The sequence below is a fragment of the Neomonachus schauinslandi genome, chromosome 10 (genome assembly GCF_002201575.2).
Source record: "Neomonachus schauinslandi chromosome 10, ASM220157v2, whole genome shotgun sequence".
NCBI classification, from domain to species: Eukaryota; Metazoa; Chordata; class Mammalia; order Carnivora; family Phocidae; genus Neomonachus; species Neomonachus schauinslandi.
The window spans coordinates 76,027,414-76,045,331 of NC_058412.1; the positions used below are offsets into that span (position 1 = coordinate 76,027,414).

At 52.5% G+C, this 17,918-nt stretch overlaps 1 protein-coding gene across 1 annotated transcript in view; it reads left to right on the top strand.

Annotated features, from left to right (window-relative positions):
- Positions 1-15,255, top strand: part of CNNM3 (cyclin and CBS domain divalent metal cation transport mediator 3) — a 15,881-nt gene extending 626 nt beyond the window's left edge. The window contains exons 2-9 of the mRNA XM_044919019.1: positions 1-824; positions 7,012-7,155; positions 8,152-8,301; positions 8,689-8,858; positions 9,062-9,158; positions 9,517-9,650; positions 10,096-10,234; positions 13,722-15,255. Of these exons, the coding sequence (XP_044774954.1) occupies positions 1-824; positions 7,012-7,155; positions 8,152-8,301; positions 8,689-8,858; positions 9,062-9,158; positions 9,517-9,650; positions 10,096-10,234; positions 13,722-13,786 (1,723 nt within the window). The 3' untranslated portion in view covers positions 13,787-15,255. The remainder of the gene's footprint in view (positions 825-7,011; positions 7,156-8,151; positions 8,302-8,688; positions 8,859-9,061; positions 9,159-9,516; positions 9,651-10,095; positions 10,235-13,721) is intronic.
- The last annotated feature ends 2,663 nt before the right edge of the window (positions 15,256-17,918 follow it).

A 17,918-nucleotide genomic window follows, 5' to 3' on the forward strand; every position in this document is an offset into this window, starting at 1 on the left:
CTGGGCGCTGGGCCTGGGGGCGGCGGGGCTGCTGGCGCTGGCGGCGCTGGCGCGGGGCCTGCAGCTGAGCGCGCTGGCGCTGGCGCCCGCCGAGGTGCAGGTGCTGCGCGAGAGCGGCTCGGAGGCCGAGCGCGCGGCGGCGCGGCGCCTAGAGCCCGCGCGGCGCTGGGCCGGCTGCGCCCTGGGCGCGCTGTTGCTACTGGCCAGCCTGGCGCAGGCGGCGCTGGCGGTGCTGCTGTACCGCGCGGCCGGCCAGCGCGCCGTGCCCGCGGTGCTGGGCAGCGCGGGGCTCGTGTTCCTGGTGGGCGAGGTGGTGCCGGCTGCCGTGAGCGGGCGCTGGGCGTTGGCGCTGGCGCCGCGCGCGCTGCTGCTCAGCCGCCTGGCCGTGCTGCTGACCCTGCCGGTGGCGCTGCCCGTGGGCCAGTTGCTGGAGCTGGCGGCGCGGCCCGGGCGGCTGCGCGAGCGCGTGCTAGAGCTGGCCCGCGGTGGCGGCGACCCCTACAGCGATCTCAGCAAGGGCGTGCTGCGCTGCCGGACCGTGGAGGACGTGCTCACGCCGCTCGAGGACTGCTTCATGCTGGATGCCAGCGCCGTGCTGGACTTCGGCGTCCTGGCCAGCATCATGCAGAGCGGCCACACGCGCATCCCAGTGTACGAGGAGGAGCGCTCCAACATCGTGGACATGCTCTACCTAAAGGACTTGGCCTTCGTGGATCCCGAAGACTGCACGCCGCTCAGCACCATCACCCGCTTCTACAACCATCCGCTCCACTTCGTCTTCAACGACACCAAGCTGGACGCTGTCCTGGAGGAGTTCAAACGAGGTAACGGGACATCGGGGAGGGGACACGAATGCCAGCGCTCTCCGCTGGAAAAAGGGTGGGGGTTTATGGAAGCCTTGAGGAAAGGGTCCCATCCTTACGGAGGTCTCTCCGAGTACCCTTTTAGATGATGGCCTCACAGCTCTCAGTGACCTTTTGAAATACTCAAAGGCTGTCGTTCAGAGCGCTGTGGAAAGCAAAATCCCCCTTTTCCTGGTAGGCCTAATTTGGGGAGCTGTGTCCACTTGACTCTAATCCACCAGCTTTTTCCTTCATTTTTGTGGGCTTTGGTTTTGTAACAGGTCTAAATTCTTAAATAGAAACTAGAAGAACAGAAGAGGATAGTCTTCAGACACCTGGTGGCTTTCACCTGCACACATATCATCAAATTAGCAGGGCCTGTGAGGTTTCAAGGGATCATTGTTAAGGTCTTTCATGGGCTGCTGCCATGCTGATAACAGAAGAAGGAATGATACCTGATTTTCTGCAGGTGTGGGAGACACTTCCACTTAGATTTCATCAGAAGCAACTTTATGGATACTGATTTAGTCTCCCTTTTGTCTTTTTTTTTTTTTTTAACTTCCCCTTTTCTGATCATGAATAAGGTCTGTCAGGGTCTCACTTAACTCCACAGTTCACCCTCTTTTTTTTTTTTTTTAAAGATTTTATTTATTTATTTGACAGAGGGAGACACAGCGAGAGAGGGAACACAAGCAGGGGGAGTGGGAGAGGGAGAAGCAGGCCTCCCGCAGAGCAGGGAGCCCGATGTGGGACTCGATCCCAGGACCCTGGGATCATGACCTGAGCCGAAGGCAGTCACCTAACCAACTGAGCCACCCAGGTGCCCCACAGTTCACCCTCTTCTTTCACCTTGGTTTATCTGAGCAACTCCAAGGTTGCAGGTAAAAATGGAGCCCAGCCTCCAAGTGTGAAGGTGTGGGTTCCTCTGCAGTCCTCTCATTGTCAGGCTTGGATGTGCTCCCCAGAACTTGGCTGCTCCTTGTCCGCCAGCCATGCTTCTCACCCCTGAATTCCTGCAGGAAGAGCATGGGGGACACCCCAGGACTTTGGATGGGTTTGACCCGAAAGGCTGCATAATATGAGGCTGGGAAGAGAGTGGAGCCCCCAATCTTCCTGGCAGCTGTGAAGTGTCCTGGCCCCAGGGCGCATGGATGTTGAGTAATTAGTCGTGGCTTGGGTGTTGAATAGTTAGGCAGTTACTGTCCTTACTGTACCTGAGGATTGGGTGGGAGACTTTGCTGTGCAGCTTTGACTGCTCTGCTGGAGCATCTCTTGGGTACTCTTGGCTGTTTCCCCCAGAAAGTGGCTATGCAGTCCCTCTCAGGGGAGGGGAGCCCGGGGTGGGGGCCAGACCTCTGCTGGTGAGTACTCCATCTGGGCCTCTGTAGTTTTCGAGGCAGTGGAGGTTCTGGTGGCCTGGAGTGCGCCAAGGAGGGTTCCATCCTGCCCCTGCCACCTCCCAGCTTGAGACCCTGGGAAGGCTGGACTTGATCTCCGGGGCGTTGACTTTGAGCCCTGACTGGTACGGAGACCAGTGGGTAGGGGGTCCAGCTAAGAAACGGTGGTAGCTGAATAAAGGTGGGCAGCGGGCCTGGAGAGGACATCCAGAAGGGCATCGGGAGGTGGAATTGAGGGGGCTTTGTGGTTAGCTGAGGAGCTAAAGGTGAGGCCTGGGTTTCTGGCTTCGGAATGCTCTTGCCCTTCCCTGAGGCAGAGCACTTACAGAGAAGGGAGGTCATCGTGGTCACCATTTCTGGTGAGGCGGTCCTTAGTTAGTGTGCAGACTTAAGATGATACTGAGTATTTTGGGCAAACATTACCAGGAAGAGAGTGTACTCTGGACCTGCAGTAAAGTGTATTTTCTTTAAAGCTATTAATCCCACCATCTTTGTCAGTCCCCCAGTGAGAATATTCAAGGACAGTCAACCAAAGGAGGAATTAGGATGCATGCTTTTCACAATCTCTGCTTTAAACCAACCGAGTTCTGGCTCATTGTCAGAAGTCAAAGGATCCCCAGGATTCTGAAAAGAGTCAGACCTGCTGTGAGGAATGTTAGCCTAGCACTTTTCTCCTAGGATATGTTCTGACAGTTGCTTTAAAAAATAAAGGAAGGGGGGGGGGCGGCGCCTGGGTGGCTCAGTCAGTGAATATCTGCCTTCTGTTTAGGTCAGGATCTTGGGGTCCTGGGATCAAGCCCTGCATCAGGCTCCCTGCTCCGTGGGGAGTCTGCTTCTCCCTCTCCCTCTGCCCCTCCCCCTGCTTGTGCTCTCTCTCACTCACTCTTTTTAATAAATAAATCTAAAAAAAATAAAACAGAGGCAGAGGAATTTAAACTCCATCTGCATTTTTAAAGATACCCTAGAAATTAGGCATTATGGAAGAGTTCTCTAGCATCCATATAATTTATGAGTACATTTGAGCCTGCTAACTAAAATGAAAACTGCGTAGAGCTTTTTCAGGGCTTTTTGGTTGATTCTGGTAAATGCGTCATCTGCCCCTTACCTGAGGCTCTTTGCTCAGGGAGAACCTGTAGGCACTTGTCCTGGGGCCTGTTAGTGTTTCTAGTCAGCCAGCCAGGGGCCTGTGTGTTTTCAGAGCATTTTGTCCTATCAGATGAGAAATAAACTTTAATCCCTCCAGCTGCCTGTTCTCTGTGTACCCCTACTGCTTTTTCGTGGTTGCCGTCTGGACCCCTCAGACATTCTGTCTTGAGATGAAATCCCATGGCCACTGTGTTGGGGGATCTTTCAGGGGCTCTGCTTTCGTCTGTTATCCAGTCATGCCATGTGGCGGGTCACTGAGAAACTTGTGCCTGTTTTACAAAAGTTTGAAAGCAAGGGAGAGGCTAGTCCATTCTAAGGGTAACCTACCTATGGGGCTGGCATTCTGGAAGAATGCAGCTGAAATGGGTTCTCTCTGCTCTTACATGGTCATCTAGAACCTGGGCTTTGGTTCCTAGAATCTGACCAGAATTGTATGTCGAGCTTCGGCCTTCCTCATCTGGTCTGACAGGTTAGTATCATGTGGCGGGGTCGGCATGGCCCTCATGGAAATGATGCCCGTCTGCTGGTGTGAGCCATTCCCAGCACAGATACCCAGGGGTGGGCAGCATCTGGAAATGCTGCTATTCCTCATTCACTACTTCTGTCTCAGCAGGAATGATCAGGTAGTTCTCGGGGACCCCTGGCCTTTTTCTCCTGGAAAGGGGGAAGACAGTGTAGTCATCCCTGCCTGTAATTTTTGTCTGAAGATACTAGAGCATCCTGAAGAACAACACTTTGTTTTCTTTAGAAGGACCCCCGTGCTGGAGACAGTACCTTGGCCCAGTGTAACTCACCCAGAGGGGAGGGTCTCCTAAGATTTGGTCTCTTGTTCTCCAGTGAAAACGAGATGAGTATGGTGGTTAAGAGAATGGATTCAGGGGTGCCTGCATGGCTCAGTCGATTAACGTCTGTCTTCGGCTCAGGTCATGATCCCGGGGTCCTGGGATCGAGTCCTGCATTGGGCTCCCTGCTCCACGGGGAGTCTGCTTCTCCCTCTCCCCTTGCCCCCCCGCTCATGGTCTCTCTCTCTCTCTCTCTCTCTCTGTCAAATAAATAAAATCTTAAAAGAAAAAGGAAAGGAAAAAAACAGATTAAGGAGCTAGCTGCCTGGGCTCACATCTCGGTTTTGCACTTGGGTGAGTCACTGAAGCTCTTTGAGCCTTGAGCCTGTTTTCTCTGCAGACTGTAAATGGGAATAATCCTCTGTTCCCAGTAACTTAATAAATGAATACGGCACTTAGTGGCCAGCACAGTAAGCACTATGTGCCGCATTCCTTCAGTTCACAGGTGCATCATTTTTTGTATTTCAACATCTTTGCAGTCAGGATGTGTCTCACAATTGATGGCATCTTCAATTTGATGAAATACAGTAAATGTTTTCTTTTTCTTTTCTACAGCCTCATTCCCTTTTTTTGTTTAAAGATTTTATTTTTAAGGCATCCCTACACCCAACATGGGGCTCGAACTCCCAACCCTGAGATCAAGAGTTGTACGCCCCACCGACTGAGCCAGCCAGGTGCCCCTGCCTCATTCCTTTCTTGATCATTTGGCCAGTGGTCTACTAATAATAATAGCTTTTGGTTGACTGGACATTTTCTTTTTATCTAAATTTGGAGCAGGGGCGCCTGGGTGGCTCAGTCAATTAAGTGTCTGCCTTCGGCTTAGGTCATGATCCCAGGGTCCTGGGATCGAGCCCCACATCGGGCTCCCTGCTCAGCGGGGAGCCTGCTTCTCCCTCTCCCTCTGCCTCTCCCCCTGCTCATACTGTCTCTCTCTGTTTCTCAAATGAATAAATAAAATCTTAAAAAAAAATAAAATAAATTTGGAGCAGAGGTCTTCCTGCACCTGATGCGGGAGGGGGAGGTGGGGGGGGCATGGATGCTGAAAGAATGAGGAGGCAGAGCATGCCAGATAGACTTCGAGAGAGTGTGTTTCTGAACTCAAGTTCACTACACTGTAACTAAACCCAAGGTATGTAAAGTATGATTGACACAAAGAAGTGAACTTGACTTTTTGCTTTACCAAAAGATTCTTGAAGCAAATACCCCCTTACATGGATCCAGGCTTGCTTTTACCCAAAACTATTTTCACTAGTAATGAAGGGCATGGCTGAGATGAGTTTCTCTGAGTTCATATCCTAGACCTGCACAACCCCGTCCAGCAGCTAGTGCCCACATGTGGTCGAAAGACAGCTGGGCTGAACTGAGATGTGCTGGAAGTGCCTCACACACACCAGACTTCACAGACAGTACAAAAAAGGAAAATATGTTTTAATTTAAAAATTTTTTTAGGGACGCCTGGGTGGCTCAGTCGGTTAAGCGTCTGCCTTTGGCTCAGGTCATGATCCCAGGGTCCTGGGATCGAGTCCCGCATCGGGCTCCCTGCTCCACGGGGAGCCTGCTTCTCCCTCTGCCTCTGTCTCTCTCTCTGTCTCTCATGAATAAATAAATAAAAATCTTTAAAAAAAATTTTTTTAATAATTTTTTTTAAGATTTTACTTTTAAGTAATCTCTACATCCAACATGGGGCTTGAACTTACAACCCCAAATCAAGAGTCCCATGCTTTACCGACTGAGCCAGCCAGGTGCTCCTGTTTTAATATTTTTTATTATTTTTTAAAATTTTATTTATTTGAGAGAGTGAGTGAGTGCTGGAGGGGGAGGGGTAGAGGGAGCGAGAATCTCAAGCAGACTCCACACTGAGTGCGGAGCCTGATGTGTGGCTCAATCTTGCGACCCTGAGATCATAACCTGAGCCGAAATCAAGAGTTGGATGCTTAAGGACTAAGCCACCCAGGTGCCCCTGTTTTAATATTTTTATGTTGATTGCATGTCAAAGTGATACTGAGGGCTATATTGTGTTAATTACAATATGTTACCACTTAATTTCACCTGTGTTTTTTTCCTTAATGTGGCTACTCAGAAATTTAAAATTACATATATGGTTTGCGTTCTGTTTCTTTTGGACAGGTTTCATAAAGTTTCATAGATGAAAAGCAGAGTCAGTTCTTGAAGTTTCCTCAACAGTCCCCAGCACTCTGAGGCTTGGGCTTTGTTCAAGCTTCCATTTCTTTATCAGACAAACAAACCAATAGGAAGCTCAGCTGAAGGAGGGGAAGGTGAACAGTTCCAGGCTGCTGCCCTTCCTCCCGCACAGTCTGGGCTCTGACTGGCCACTCACCGTGTATCATCTTCCCCCTGGATGACGTGCATAGACCTTGGCTTCTGGAAATAAAGGACAGCTTTCAGAATGGGGATGCTTCCCCAGGAGAGTCACTGGTGGCCCTTCTGTGCTCCCCCATGTAGACTGTCCCCGGGGAGCCCATGCTTCTGGAGTTGGTGCCCTTGTGCGTGCAGCCCTAGCATCTGTCCCGGCCTGACGCAGCCTTATCTAAACCACGTTTCTGTGGACCCGAGGCTGCCCGCTCTGCCCCTGCCTGGGTGGCCTTGTGCGGCTGACCATAGTGCCTGAGATTTAGGGTCCCGTGTGTAAAGGGAGGCTCGTCCTCACGAGCGTGTTGAGAGCCTTAAGTAAGAACTTAGGAAGAGTCTCACTGGGGCCCGGTACATTGTGGGAACACAGACGTCACCTCAAATGGGATGTAACCTGAGCGTCCCCTTCCCCAGGGAAGTCCCACCTGGCCATCGTGCAGAAGGTGAACAACGAGGGTGAAGGTGACCCCTTCTACGAGGTGCTGGGCCTGGTCACGCTGGAAGACGTCATTGAGGAGATCATCAAGTCTGAGATCCTGGACGAGTCTGAGGACTACCGTGAGTCTTGACTCCTGGCAGCGTTCCATCTCAGCCGGTCTTTCAAGCCTCCTGAGATGTGTGGTGTGCCTCAGAGGACAGTGGGTCTCCATGCTGCTGAAACGAGGCTGGATCTCCAGTCAGAGCTGTTGGCTAGCTGGGGCCGCGGGGGAGCGGGCCAGGAGGGCCCGCGGCTGTGCCTGGATGCGACGCCGCGGTGGCCCGGCGGGGCCTTTGCAGCCCCACTGCCTGCCTGGGGCTCTGGCTGCAGCATCAGTTTGGTTTCTCCGGCACAGATGGGGGCTCTGCCCTTCAGGGGCCTTTCCCAGGCTCCCGTCGTCCATGGCCCTTTGGCTTTCTCGGGTTCTTTTCTACGTTACAGAAGCCTCGCCTCAGAGAATCCCGTTCTTTACTGCGGAGAGGGTCTTTCCAAAACCAAAGATCCGGGGGCCCGTGATCATGCCTTAGGGGTGTCTGGCTCTTAGGAAGATGGCTGAGGTCTGCAGGGCAGACACAGAGCCTGGACCTGATGGCCCGGGGCCTCACGTGCACGCTTGGGACACTGAGCACCCCCCAGCTCCATTTGCTATCAAGTGAATCGCTTTGCCCCTGCGTCTGTCCCCAAAATGCAGCCTCTTTAGTTTGGTTCCTCAGGCCGCCATAGGCATGGGGACATCAGGTTAGCTGCTGCCATGTCGCGCCCGTAATCTGCAGACGTGCTTTCTGGTGAGGGGTCTCTGACCGTCCTGTCAGTGTTCTGCCTTTCCAGCTCTGAGGACAGGAGCAGGCCCTGTCCGTACTTCCTCAGGACATGGCTGGAGTACGGGCCTAACCCCCTCCGCCCTGCCAGGTTTGCTGTGTGTGGGGAGCGGCCACCAGGCCCCAGCAGGGCTGTGTCCCCGGGGCTCTGGTGCTGCCTCCCCCACCTGAGAGCCCCCAGGCCGCGCAGTGGGCCTCGGTTTGCTCATACTGACTGGAGGACTACTGTTGCCTCAGTGGGCCTTCTCGCCATCCTAGGAGATGCCGCCGTGCAGAAGAAGCCTGCTCCTCCGAGTGCCCCCCTCAGGCCGAAAGAGGAATTCTCCCTGTTCAAGGTGTCTGACGATGAACATAAAGTGAAAATCTCGCCTCAGCTGCTCTTGGCCACCCAGCGCTTCCTGTCCCGAGGTGAGGGTGAAGGGTGGGCCTTTGCTCGCTGGCCCACCGTCCGGTGGGTCAAGAGGCCCCCAGGGCAGACACCGAGTGCCCTCAGTCCCGGGAAGGAGGAGCGTACCCAGGAGCCCTTCGGCGCTTCTCTCCAGCCCTGTCAGCACTTCAGGGCCCCTGAGGGACGGCTCCTCTCTGCCGACGGCTGAGAGCTGCAGCCAGGCAGGCACCACCTCTGGCGAGCCACGGCGGGGGGCCTTGGCGGGGCGGGGTGGGGGGGGTGTGCGGCCTGCCCAGTTCCCTCGTGTTGGGGAGGTGACTTGGCTCGGGGGGCAGCAGAAGGCCTTGTGGTCATGCAGGCCACTCTGGGCCCGGTGGACACTGTCCCTTTTTCCCACCACGGGGCAGAGGTGGATGTATTCAGCCCCCTGCGAATCTCCGAGAAGGTCCTGCTGCACCTGCTGAAGCATCCCAGTGTCAACCAGGAAGTGAGGTTTGACGAGAGCAACCGTCTGGCTGCACACCATTATCTGTACCAGCGCAGCCAGCCAGTGGACTATTTCATTCTCATCCTGCAGGTAACCGGGAGCCCAGGCTGGAGCCTCCCACTTGCTCAGGAAGGAGGGAAGGGCCTGAGAGAGGGAGGATCATGCACATCCACGCCCCCTCAATAATTGGGGTTGGTGCTTTCTCCTTGTGCTCTCATCTGGCGGGGAAGGTAATCTGTCCACATCTCTTTCTCTCCCTGCCCCTCCTCCCTCCCTCTCCCTCCGCCTCCCAGGGCAGGGTTGAGGTGGAGATCGGGAAAGAGGGCCTGAAGTTTGAGAATGGGGCCTTCACCTACTATGGAGTGTCTGCCCTGACAGCACCATCCTCAGGTAAGCACCAGCCCCTCCTGGAGCGGAAGGCTGGGCTCAGCTGCTGGTTGTGCGGCTCTCCGGGGCCCAGGGTCTGGCCTCCCCTTCCTCCAGAGCCCACGCGTCCTGTCGGGTGCTCCAGTTGAGGAGGGGCTGGCTTTTCTCTTCTCTGGGCTGTGTCGAGGGAGGGGCAGCGTTTCTCTGGGGCTCGTCACTGTTGCTCGCTCCTGCCCCCGCCAAGCCTTTCCCGCGAGGAAGTGTGCTTGCCGTTCTTCTCTGTTCGTAGCTGTGGTCACATCATAGAGTGGTCTGTGGGGTGGATCTCCGAGGCGGTGCAGTTGTCCCCACCAGAGACGTCACTGATTGTTCCTTCTGATAGTTCACCAGTCCCCGGTGTCCTCGCTCCAGTCCATCCGCCACGACCTGCAGCCCGAGCCAGCCGACGGTGCCCGCTTGTGTGCGTACTGTCCTGACTACACCGTGAGGGCCCTCTCCGACCTGCAGCTCATTAAGGTGACTGTCTGGGCTGCTCATTGGTGCTGGCTGTTAGGCAGCTCTGTGTCCCCCAGGGGCTAAACCAGCTGGCCGCAAGTTTGTATGGATTAAGAGTAAATTCTTCTTGAGTCTCTCTGAGACTCGCTGGAACAGGACCGTGTTAATTGCTCTGAAGGACAGACGGCCTTGGCTCCTGGAGGTCCCTCTGACTGCCGGCGGTCTAGTCCCGTCGCTGGGACTGTGCGCCCAGTTTCCTTTTGAGATCTTAAAGACACTGCTTGACTGCTCTCCTCTGCCCTTAGCTGGCTTAAAGCTCTTCATTTTCCTGGTCCTGCTGAGTGTGACTCTCCCACCTAGTTCTGCTGCTTGTGGGCAGGAGGGAGACGTGTGACCTTCTTGGAACTTGCCTTCTCCGTCTGGCTTCACAAGTGGCACCTGCCTGGGGGTGCTTTCTGTCCTCCAGGTCACGCGGCTGCAGTACCTCAATGCACTCCTGGCTACTCGAGCCCAGAACCTGCCACAGTCCCCGGAGAACACAGACCTCCAGGTCATCCCAGGCAGCCAGATCAGGCTCCTCGGTGACAAGACAGCCACGGCGGCAGGTGAGCCCCACAGGGCCACATCCCCCGGTGTGGCAGCCCGGAGGGCGTGCATGTCCTGTGCTGGTCCTTGCTGCTCCCACACACACTCACTCTCTCTGCCCTCACTCTGCCTTGTATTCCTCTTCCCTTGTCCCCTTTTCTGCCCATTCTTTCCTTTTCCTCTTTTCACTTTCTGACTAGCTACGATGACATTGCGCTGCAGGCCAGGTCGCATGCAAAGTACGTGCGGTCAGCATTTTCTCTGGACGACCTGTCAGCATGGGTTGCCTTCATTAGAGAAGACTTGCTAAATGGGAATAAGATCAAGTCCAGACACTCTTGGTCAGTTAGGATTAGGGTTAGGTTACCTGGAAAATGAAGACCCAGTCACCAGTGGGCCCAGCTCAGAAGGTGGCTGGCTGGTGGGCACCATGCCAGGAGCTGAGAAGGGCACCAGTTGAGATGTTTGGTCGGGTCAAGCTAATATTTAAGTCCTGCCCCTCACATCTAGGGTCCCACTGGGAGTCGCCGGAAGATCGCGTTGGATGAAATAGATGGGGCGTGGGCTAGCAAACCCTGCCTTGTAGATAAAAAGGAGACTGTGGAGAGTGGGCTTTGGGTGGGAGTGCTTAAAAAGTTAGGGAACTTTCTTGGTTTGGTACTCAGGAAGGTACTTTCATTCTGATTGAGCTCCTACATTGGGGTCAGAGATACACTCGGGGGCTGGGTGGTCCTGGGGGAGTGGGCGGGGCTTCCAGCGAGGCCGTGGCAGAAGCTGCGGGCTGCCGGACGCCCTGGGCACTCTGAGGTGGGGACACTGAGCGCTCTTGAACACTGGCTCTGCCTGGCACTGTGCTGGGAGCTTTGCTCATCCTCACTCATCTAAGAACACGTCTCCATTCTCAGAGGTGGCAGTCATTAGGCCCATTTTACAAATGAAGAATCAGAAGCAGAGAGAGGCCGAAGCGCTCTGGTCTGGAGCCTGTGCATGCCCTTGGCCTCTGGGCAGTGGTGTCCCACAGGGAACAGCTCTGGTTATTTAGACCCGCGCTTGCGAACACGAACGTGTTTTTATGATGGATACTTTCTGAGAGGTGATGTGCAGGTGCAAGGGACAGAAAGCCCCGGCCTGGGCCTGTGAGTGGCTCACCCCCTGGGCGCTCCATCTCTGTGCGTTGGTAAAAAGGGTCCCAGCGTGAGGCGTGCTGCTCCAGCCCTGGATCCGGGCCTTCCGGGCCTTCCTCGGTGTGTGTGTACTGAGAAGTGGTGTTCTACCTGTTAGGGCTGGTCGCGGTTCTGTGTTTACCCACTGTGATGTTCTCTGTTCTTTTGTGAGAGGCCGCTTGTTCACACCATCACCTTAGACTGGGGTCTCAAAAGCCAGTATGTATTTGTTTTTTCAAAATGTGAGCGTTTGGTGTTGGTTTTTTCAATATGAACCTTTTCTGGCCTCACCTGCTTACTGAGACGGCACATGTTCTATTCAAGGCATAGACTTAAATTTAAGAACCATGGTTTTTCCTTCATTTCATTCTTTATTATACATGCAGAGTTTTTTTGGGTTTTTTTTTTAGATTTTATTTATTCATAAGAGACAGAGAGGCAGAGGGAGAAGCAGGCTTCCCGCCGAGCAGGGAGCCCGATGCGGGGCTCGATCCCAGGACTCCGAGATCATGACCTGAGCCGAAGGCAGACATTCAACCATCTGAGCCACCCAGGCACCCTATACATGCGGAGTTTTTTAAAGTCCTTTTGGGGCTTCAGCCGTTCATTGGGCCATCCTCTGAGGAAATACAGGTGTCCCCTGAAAGTTCGCTTCGCGCCACTTTGCTTTTACAAAGGACTTAGGTCGTGCCCGTTTTCACTAACTGAAAGAACTCCGAAGAGGGGTTTTGCTTCTTGAAATGGTAATTGTTTCTTGGCTTTATGCCACGCTGGCTTACAAAAGATTTCATGGGAGCGCTCTGCTTTCAGAAAGCGGGGAAGCCCGTGACCTGCCGTGGCTCTGTAGGTCCTTTGCCCCTCAGTGACTGCTTACCCGCTTTGCGCGGGGGCCGGGGCAGTGTCGTAGCCAGAGAGGTCTACCCGAGGCGCCACCGTGCTGATCGTAGTGGATTCCCCTCCCGTTCTGTTGCCATGATGTGGGTTTTCCCCGAGACGTGGCCGGACGTTTGTCCACAGTGAGGCTCGCCTGCTGTCTTCCTGCTCCCTGCCTCAGCTCTCTGAGGTCGTACTGCGGCTCATCTCTGCTAGGTGGCCCTCCACTGCCCCCCAAGAGAGCTTAGTGTAGCTGCACACGTGGAGATGTCGCTGGGGACGTTGCTTAAATAGCACAGGTCAGAACCATCCCCCGATTGACTTTGGCACTGGATTCGCTGGCAGAAAAACGCCTTATTGAGATGCTTGGGAAATTAGTAACTGCCTGAGGCAGGATCGGCAGACTGACTGGCTGCTGGGCTGGTAAATAAAGTCCTATTGGACTCTGCCTGCTTGTTTCTGGATTGTGTGTGAGTGCCTTTGGCTGCGACAGTGGAGCTGAGCTGTTGCCACAGGGTCTATGACCTGCAAAACCTAAAAATACTGGCCCTTTACAGAAAGTTTCCTGACCCCAGGCCCGTCATGTCAAACTCGGGGTAACCCCCGCACAGTGGCCGTTCCCAGAGCTGATTTCCAAGGGAGAGTCCACTCCAGACGCCGCGCTTCCTGCTCCCTCTGGTTCTGAGCTGCGGGCCGTCAGGGGCACACCCGTCCCCCCCCCCCCCAGCAGCACGCCCGCGGGGTGGCCCAAGCCGAGCGGTCCTGCCGGCGCAGCTGCACAGCTGGTCTCCTCTTGTCTCTCTCCCCTCTGCTCTCTCTAGCCTTCCCCGTAGACCTTTCCCTCTTTGGCACATTTGGAAACTGCAGTTGATAATTGACTGTGGACTAGTGAGCATTTTTTGTTTTCAGAAAACACCCAAGGTAAATATCTTCCCTTTCACTTTCTCTTTGCTTTCCTTCCCCAGCCCTCTAGCTGCCGGGAGGAGCCCTGGACACGGCCGCCCCAAGACAGGGAGGTGTTTCTCCAGGGGTGGGTGGTGAGGGGGCCCTTCCTGTCCTTCGTTGCCACTTTTCATTTCATTATTCTGGAAGACTGGTGGGGTCACGAAATAGCCCACTCGGTGGTGGAAACTTAAAGCTTCCTTCCGGCGCACGGGCTTTCGTGTCCAAGCAGGCTCCTCTCGCCCAGCCTTATGGCCTTGGCCTCCTGTGAGCAGAAACCCCCTGCCCTGCTTTCCTGCCTCTCAGTGACGCAGCCCTCCTCCCAGTGGTTTTCTCTTGGGCGGCAGAGCCAGCCTGACCGTTTTCCTGACTGCCCACTCCCGGCTCTGCCTTGACGCTGAGGTGTCCTGAGGCCCCTCTGCCTTGCCAGCCCTGTCCTGTCCTAAAGAGGACTTTGATACTTGGCTTTGATGGGACCTGCTTCCTTCACCAGCTTTGATGCTAACTCTCCTTTTCCTCTCTCCTCTAGGGCCCAATCACAGCAGACCCGGCCTCCCAGCGGAGGAGAGCCCTGGGCGGAACCCAGGGGTTTAACTGCTTGCCAGGCAGCCCCAGCTCTGGGGAATGGACAAGCACGTGGGGAACTGGAGAGCCGAGGAGTAGCTTGTCAGCCTGTCCCCATCCCCTGCAGGCCACGTTTTAGATGGCCCTTATAGATGTGGGTCCTGGGCTGTCCTCAGAACCAGACCTCAGTGCCGGGAGCCTTCAGCGGGTCCTGCCCTCCTTTAGGAAATGGGGGTCAGTTGGGGCACAGCCCTCCAGGCCTGCTTCTGAAGGGAATGAAAAGACACTGTCATCTGCGGTCCCCAGGACCCAGCCTTCTCCCTGTGACAGTGCAGTGTATTTATACCTCTTTGGGCCAAGCCATGATGTGAGTGCACGATTACTGCCTTTACGTGGCCGTGACCTGTACTCGCTTCGCTTTTAATTTGCCAACCTGCTGCTGCTGGCGGCACTTTGAGCAAACCGGGAGCACTAGTTGGGGCTGGGGGGTTCACATCCTTGGCCGTAGCCACAGTGAACGATTTGGCTTCCCTTACAGTGCCGTGTTTCAGAGCACGTGCCCCAGCCTGCCCCATGTGCCAGACCTCAAACTCGACCCACCGGTATGCGCCACTGTCCTGCTCCCTCCTGTGGAGGTCGCTTCTCTGAGCCCTGTGCTCAGAGCCCTGCGCGAGAGAGCTGGCCCCCAGTGGCACTGAGGAGGCCTGCTCCTTCTGCTTCTCTGCCTGTCTTGCCTAGGTGCTTCTAATGGTATCATCACTTAGTGTGTTTGAAGAAGAGAGGTCACCCGTGGGAGGAAGGGGTGTGCTGCCCCTAACCCTTTCTCAGTTGCTGGATCCCAGGGAGAGGATCCAGCCGTTAGATCTACTTTGTACCTTCTTCCTAGGCCTCCATGGAGAGCTGGCTGGCTGTCATTTGCACAGAGAGAGGCAGGGGAGGGAAGAGTTGGTTATGGAGCAGGTAGAACCTCATCCCCTTCCTTTAAAAAAAACCAAAACCCGTCAGTTTTTCTTGTATCTCTGAAACATTTCAGCTCTTTGCTTTTTTGCTGTTCTTAGCTATGGGGTTTTAGAGAATTGGGAACAAGAAGGCATTTATGTTTTTCTTCTGACTTACCCATTTTTACCTTCTGCAGTTCTTCAACTATGCAGAAACAGGGGCGTCACAGAGACGTAGGATTGCAGATTGGATAGGGAGGGCAGAGGATTTCTGGAACCTTTCTCAAAGGAATTTGGGTCCCTTACCTGGGACCGGTGGGGATGAAGGCCAAAGAACAATGGCATGCTTGCTTAGAAACTTCTCAAGGAATTCTAAGAGCAAACCCGGGTGGGAAGCATACTTTATAATCATCTCTCTTCAGAACAGTGGTTCTTAACCTTGGCTGCAGGTTAGAATCACCTGGCAAATTGAAAAATACTGATACCTGATATTTGGGGCCTCCTCTTCTGGGGAGCCTGATTTAATTGATCTGGGCATGAGGATTTTATTTTTTGAAACAATTTTAATTAAAAAAAAAATTTTTTTTTAATTTTTTAAGTAAGCTCCACACCCAACATGGGGCTTGAACTCCCGACCCTGAGATCAAGAGTCGCATGCTCTACTGAGTCAGGCAGGCGCCCCTTAAACAATTTTAGAGTTACGTAAGAGTGAAGGGTTATATCCATATACCCTTCACCCAGCTTCCCCTAATGTTACCATCTTACATATAACCTGGTACATCTATCAGAACTAAAAAAATTAACATTGGTACAAATCTGTTAAGTAAATTACCGACTTTATTTGGATCTTAACGGTTTCTCCAGTAATGTCCTTTTTCTGTTGCAGGATCCAACTCTGGATACCAAGTTGCATTTAGAGTTACTGCTTTTTTCTAAGTCTTTATTTTGATCCATAGGAAGTTGCAAGCTAGAGGGACCCTTCACCCAGTTTTCCACAGTGGTTACTCATACATAGTTAGAACACAGTATCAAAACCACGAAGCTGACACTGGCACAATGTGGGTGATCATTCTCTGCCCTCCCAAGTAGATCTGGGTGGCTGCCACTGCCCTCTCGACAGAGCCATCCCGCCACCACGGGACCTCCCTCCTGTTAGAGCCACCCCGGCCCCTCGGCCTCCATCCCTAATCCCTGGCAACCACTGATCTAAGATTTTGTCATTTCAAGAATCCTACAGTACGTGACCATTTGGGATTGGCTTTTTTCACTCAGCAGAATATTCCGGAGATGCATCCAGGTTGTTGTGTGTGTCAGTAGTTCATTCCTTTTGATTGCTGCGTAGTATTCCTCAATATGTTCATTGTCCCGATGAAGGACATCTGGGTGGTTTCCAGTTTTCGGCTATTCCAAATAAAGCTGCTATGAACATTCCTTCCAGGTTTTTGTGTTAACGTTGGTTTTCTGAGGTAAATGTCCAGTAATACAGTTGCGAGGTTGTGTGGCCATTGCATGGTTGGTTTTTTTAAAGAAACTGCCACATGCCTTTAGAGTAGCTGTACGATTTTACGTTCCCACCCTTGACGTGTGAGTGATCCAGTTTCTCCAAATCCTCGCCAGCATTTGGTGGTGTCACCATTTTTATTTTTAGCCATTCTGGTAGGTGTGTAGTGAGATCTCATTGTGGTTTCCAGTTGTATTAACATAATGGCTGATGTATAGCTTTTCATGTGCTGCTTTTGTGAAGTATCTGTTCTTGTTTTTCACCATTTCTAGTTGGATTGTTTGGTCTTTTACTGTTGTTTTGAGAGTTCTTTATTCTAAATACTAGTCCTTTGTTGGGTTTTTGGTTTGCAGATATTTTCTCCCAGTCTCTAGCTTATTTTTTCATCCTCTTAACAGGATCCTTTGTAGAGCAAAAGTTGTTAATTTTCATGAAGTGCAGTTTACCAGTTGGATTGTGCTTTTGGTATCATGTGTAAGAATTCTTTACCTAGTCCTAGATCCCAAAGGTTGTCTCCTAGGTTTTTCTTTCTAAAATTTTTATAGTTTTATGCTTTACCTATGTGATCCATTTTGCGTTAACTTTTGTATAAGATTTAGGTCAAGGGTTTTTGTTTTTTGTTTTCTGTTTTTTAGCTTGTAGATGTCCAGTTGCTCCAGCACCATTTGTCGAAAATGCTTTTTCCTCTATTGAATTTTTTTTTTTTTTTTAAGATTTTATTTGAGAGTGAGAGTGAGCAGGGGAAGGAGCAGAGGGAGAGGGAGAAGCAGACTCCCTGCTGAGCTGGGAGCCCAGTGTGGGGCTTGATCCCCAGACTCTGGGATCATGACCTGAGCCGAAGGCAGACGCTTAACCTACTGAGCCACCCAGGTGCCCCAGTTACTATAGCTTTATAGTAAGTCTTAAAATTGGGTAGACTGGCTCGTCCCACTTTACTTTTCAAAATTGTTTTAGCTGTGTTTCTATTTTTTAAAATTTTATTTATTTGAGGGGCCCCTGGGTGGCTCAATCGTTAAGCATCTGCCTTCGGCTCAGGTCATGATCCCAGGGTCCTGGGATCGAGCCCCACGTCGGGCTCACTGCTCTGCAGGAAGCCTGCTTCTCCCTCTCCCACTCCCCCGCTTGTGTTCCCTCTCTCGCTGTGTCTCTGTCAAATAAATATAATCTTTTAAAAATATATATTTATTTGAGATAAGAGTGAGAGAGCACGGGGGGGTGGGGGGGACAAAGGGAGAGGGAGAAGCAGACTCCCCACTGAGCAGGGAGCCCGATGTGGGGTTTGATCCCAAGACCCTGAGATCATGACCTGAGCCAAAATCAAGAGTTGGATGCTTAACCAACTGAGCTACTCCGGCGTCCCTTAGCTGAGTTTTTAAATCATCTTATTAACTATATCTACAAAAAAAATCTTGCTGGGATATTTGGTAGGAGCTGCATTAAAGCTGTGTATCAATTTGGGGAGAATTGACATCTTTACTAGATCTCATCTTCCAATCCACGAACAAGGTATGTCTCTCATTTGTCGTCTTTGATTTCATTCATCAGTGTGTTGTAGTTTTCAGCATACGAGTTCTTAAGTGTTAGATTTACATCTAAGTATTTTGTTTTTAAAGGCAACTTTAAGTGGTATTGTGCTTTTAATTTTTGTGTTCATGTAGTCATTGCTAATACGTAGAAATAACGTCTTTGTAGGTTTATATTCTGAGATCTTGCTGAACTCCCT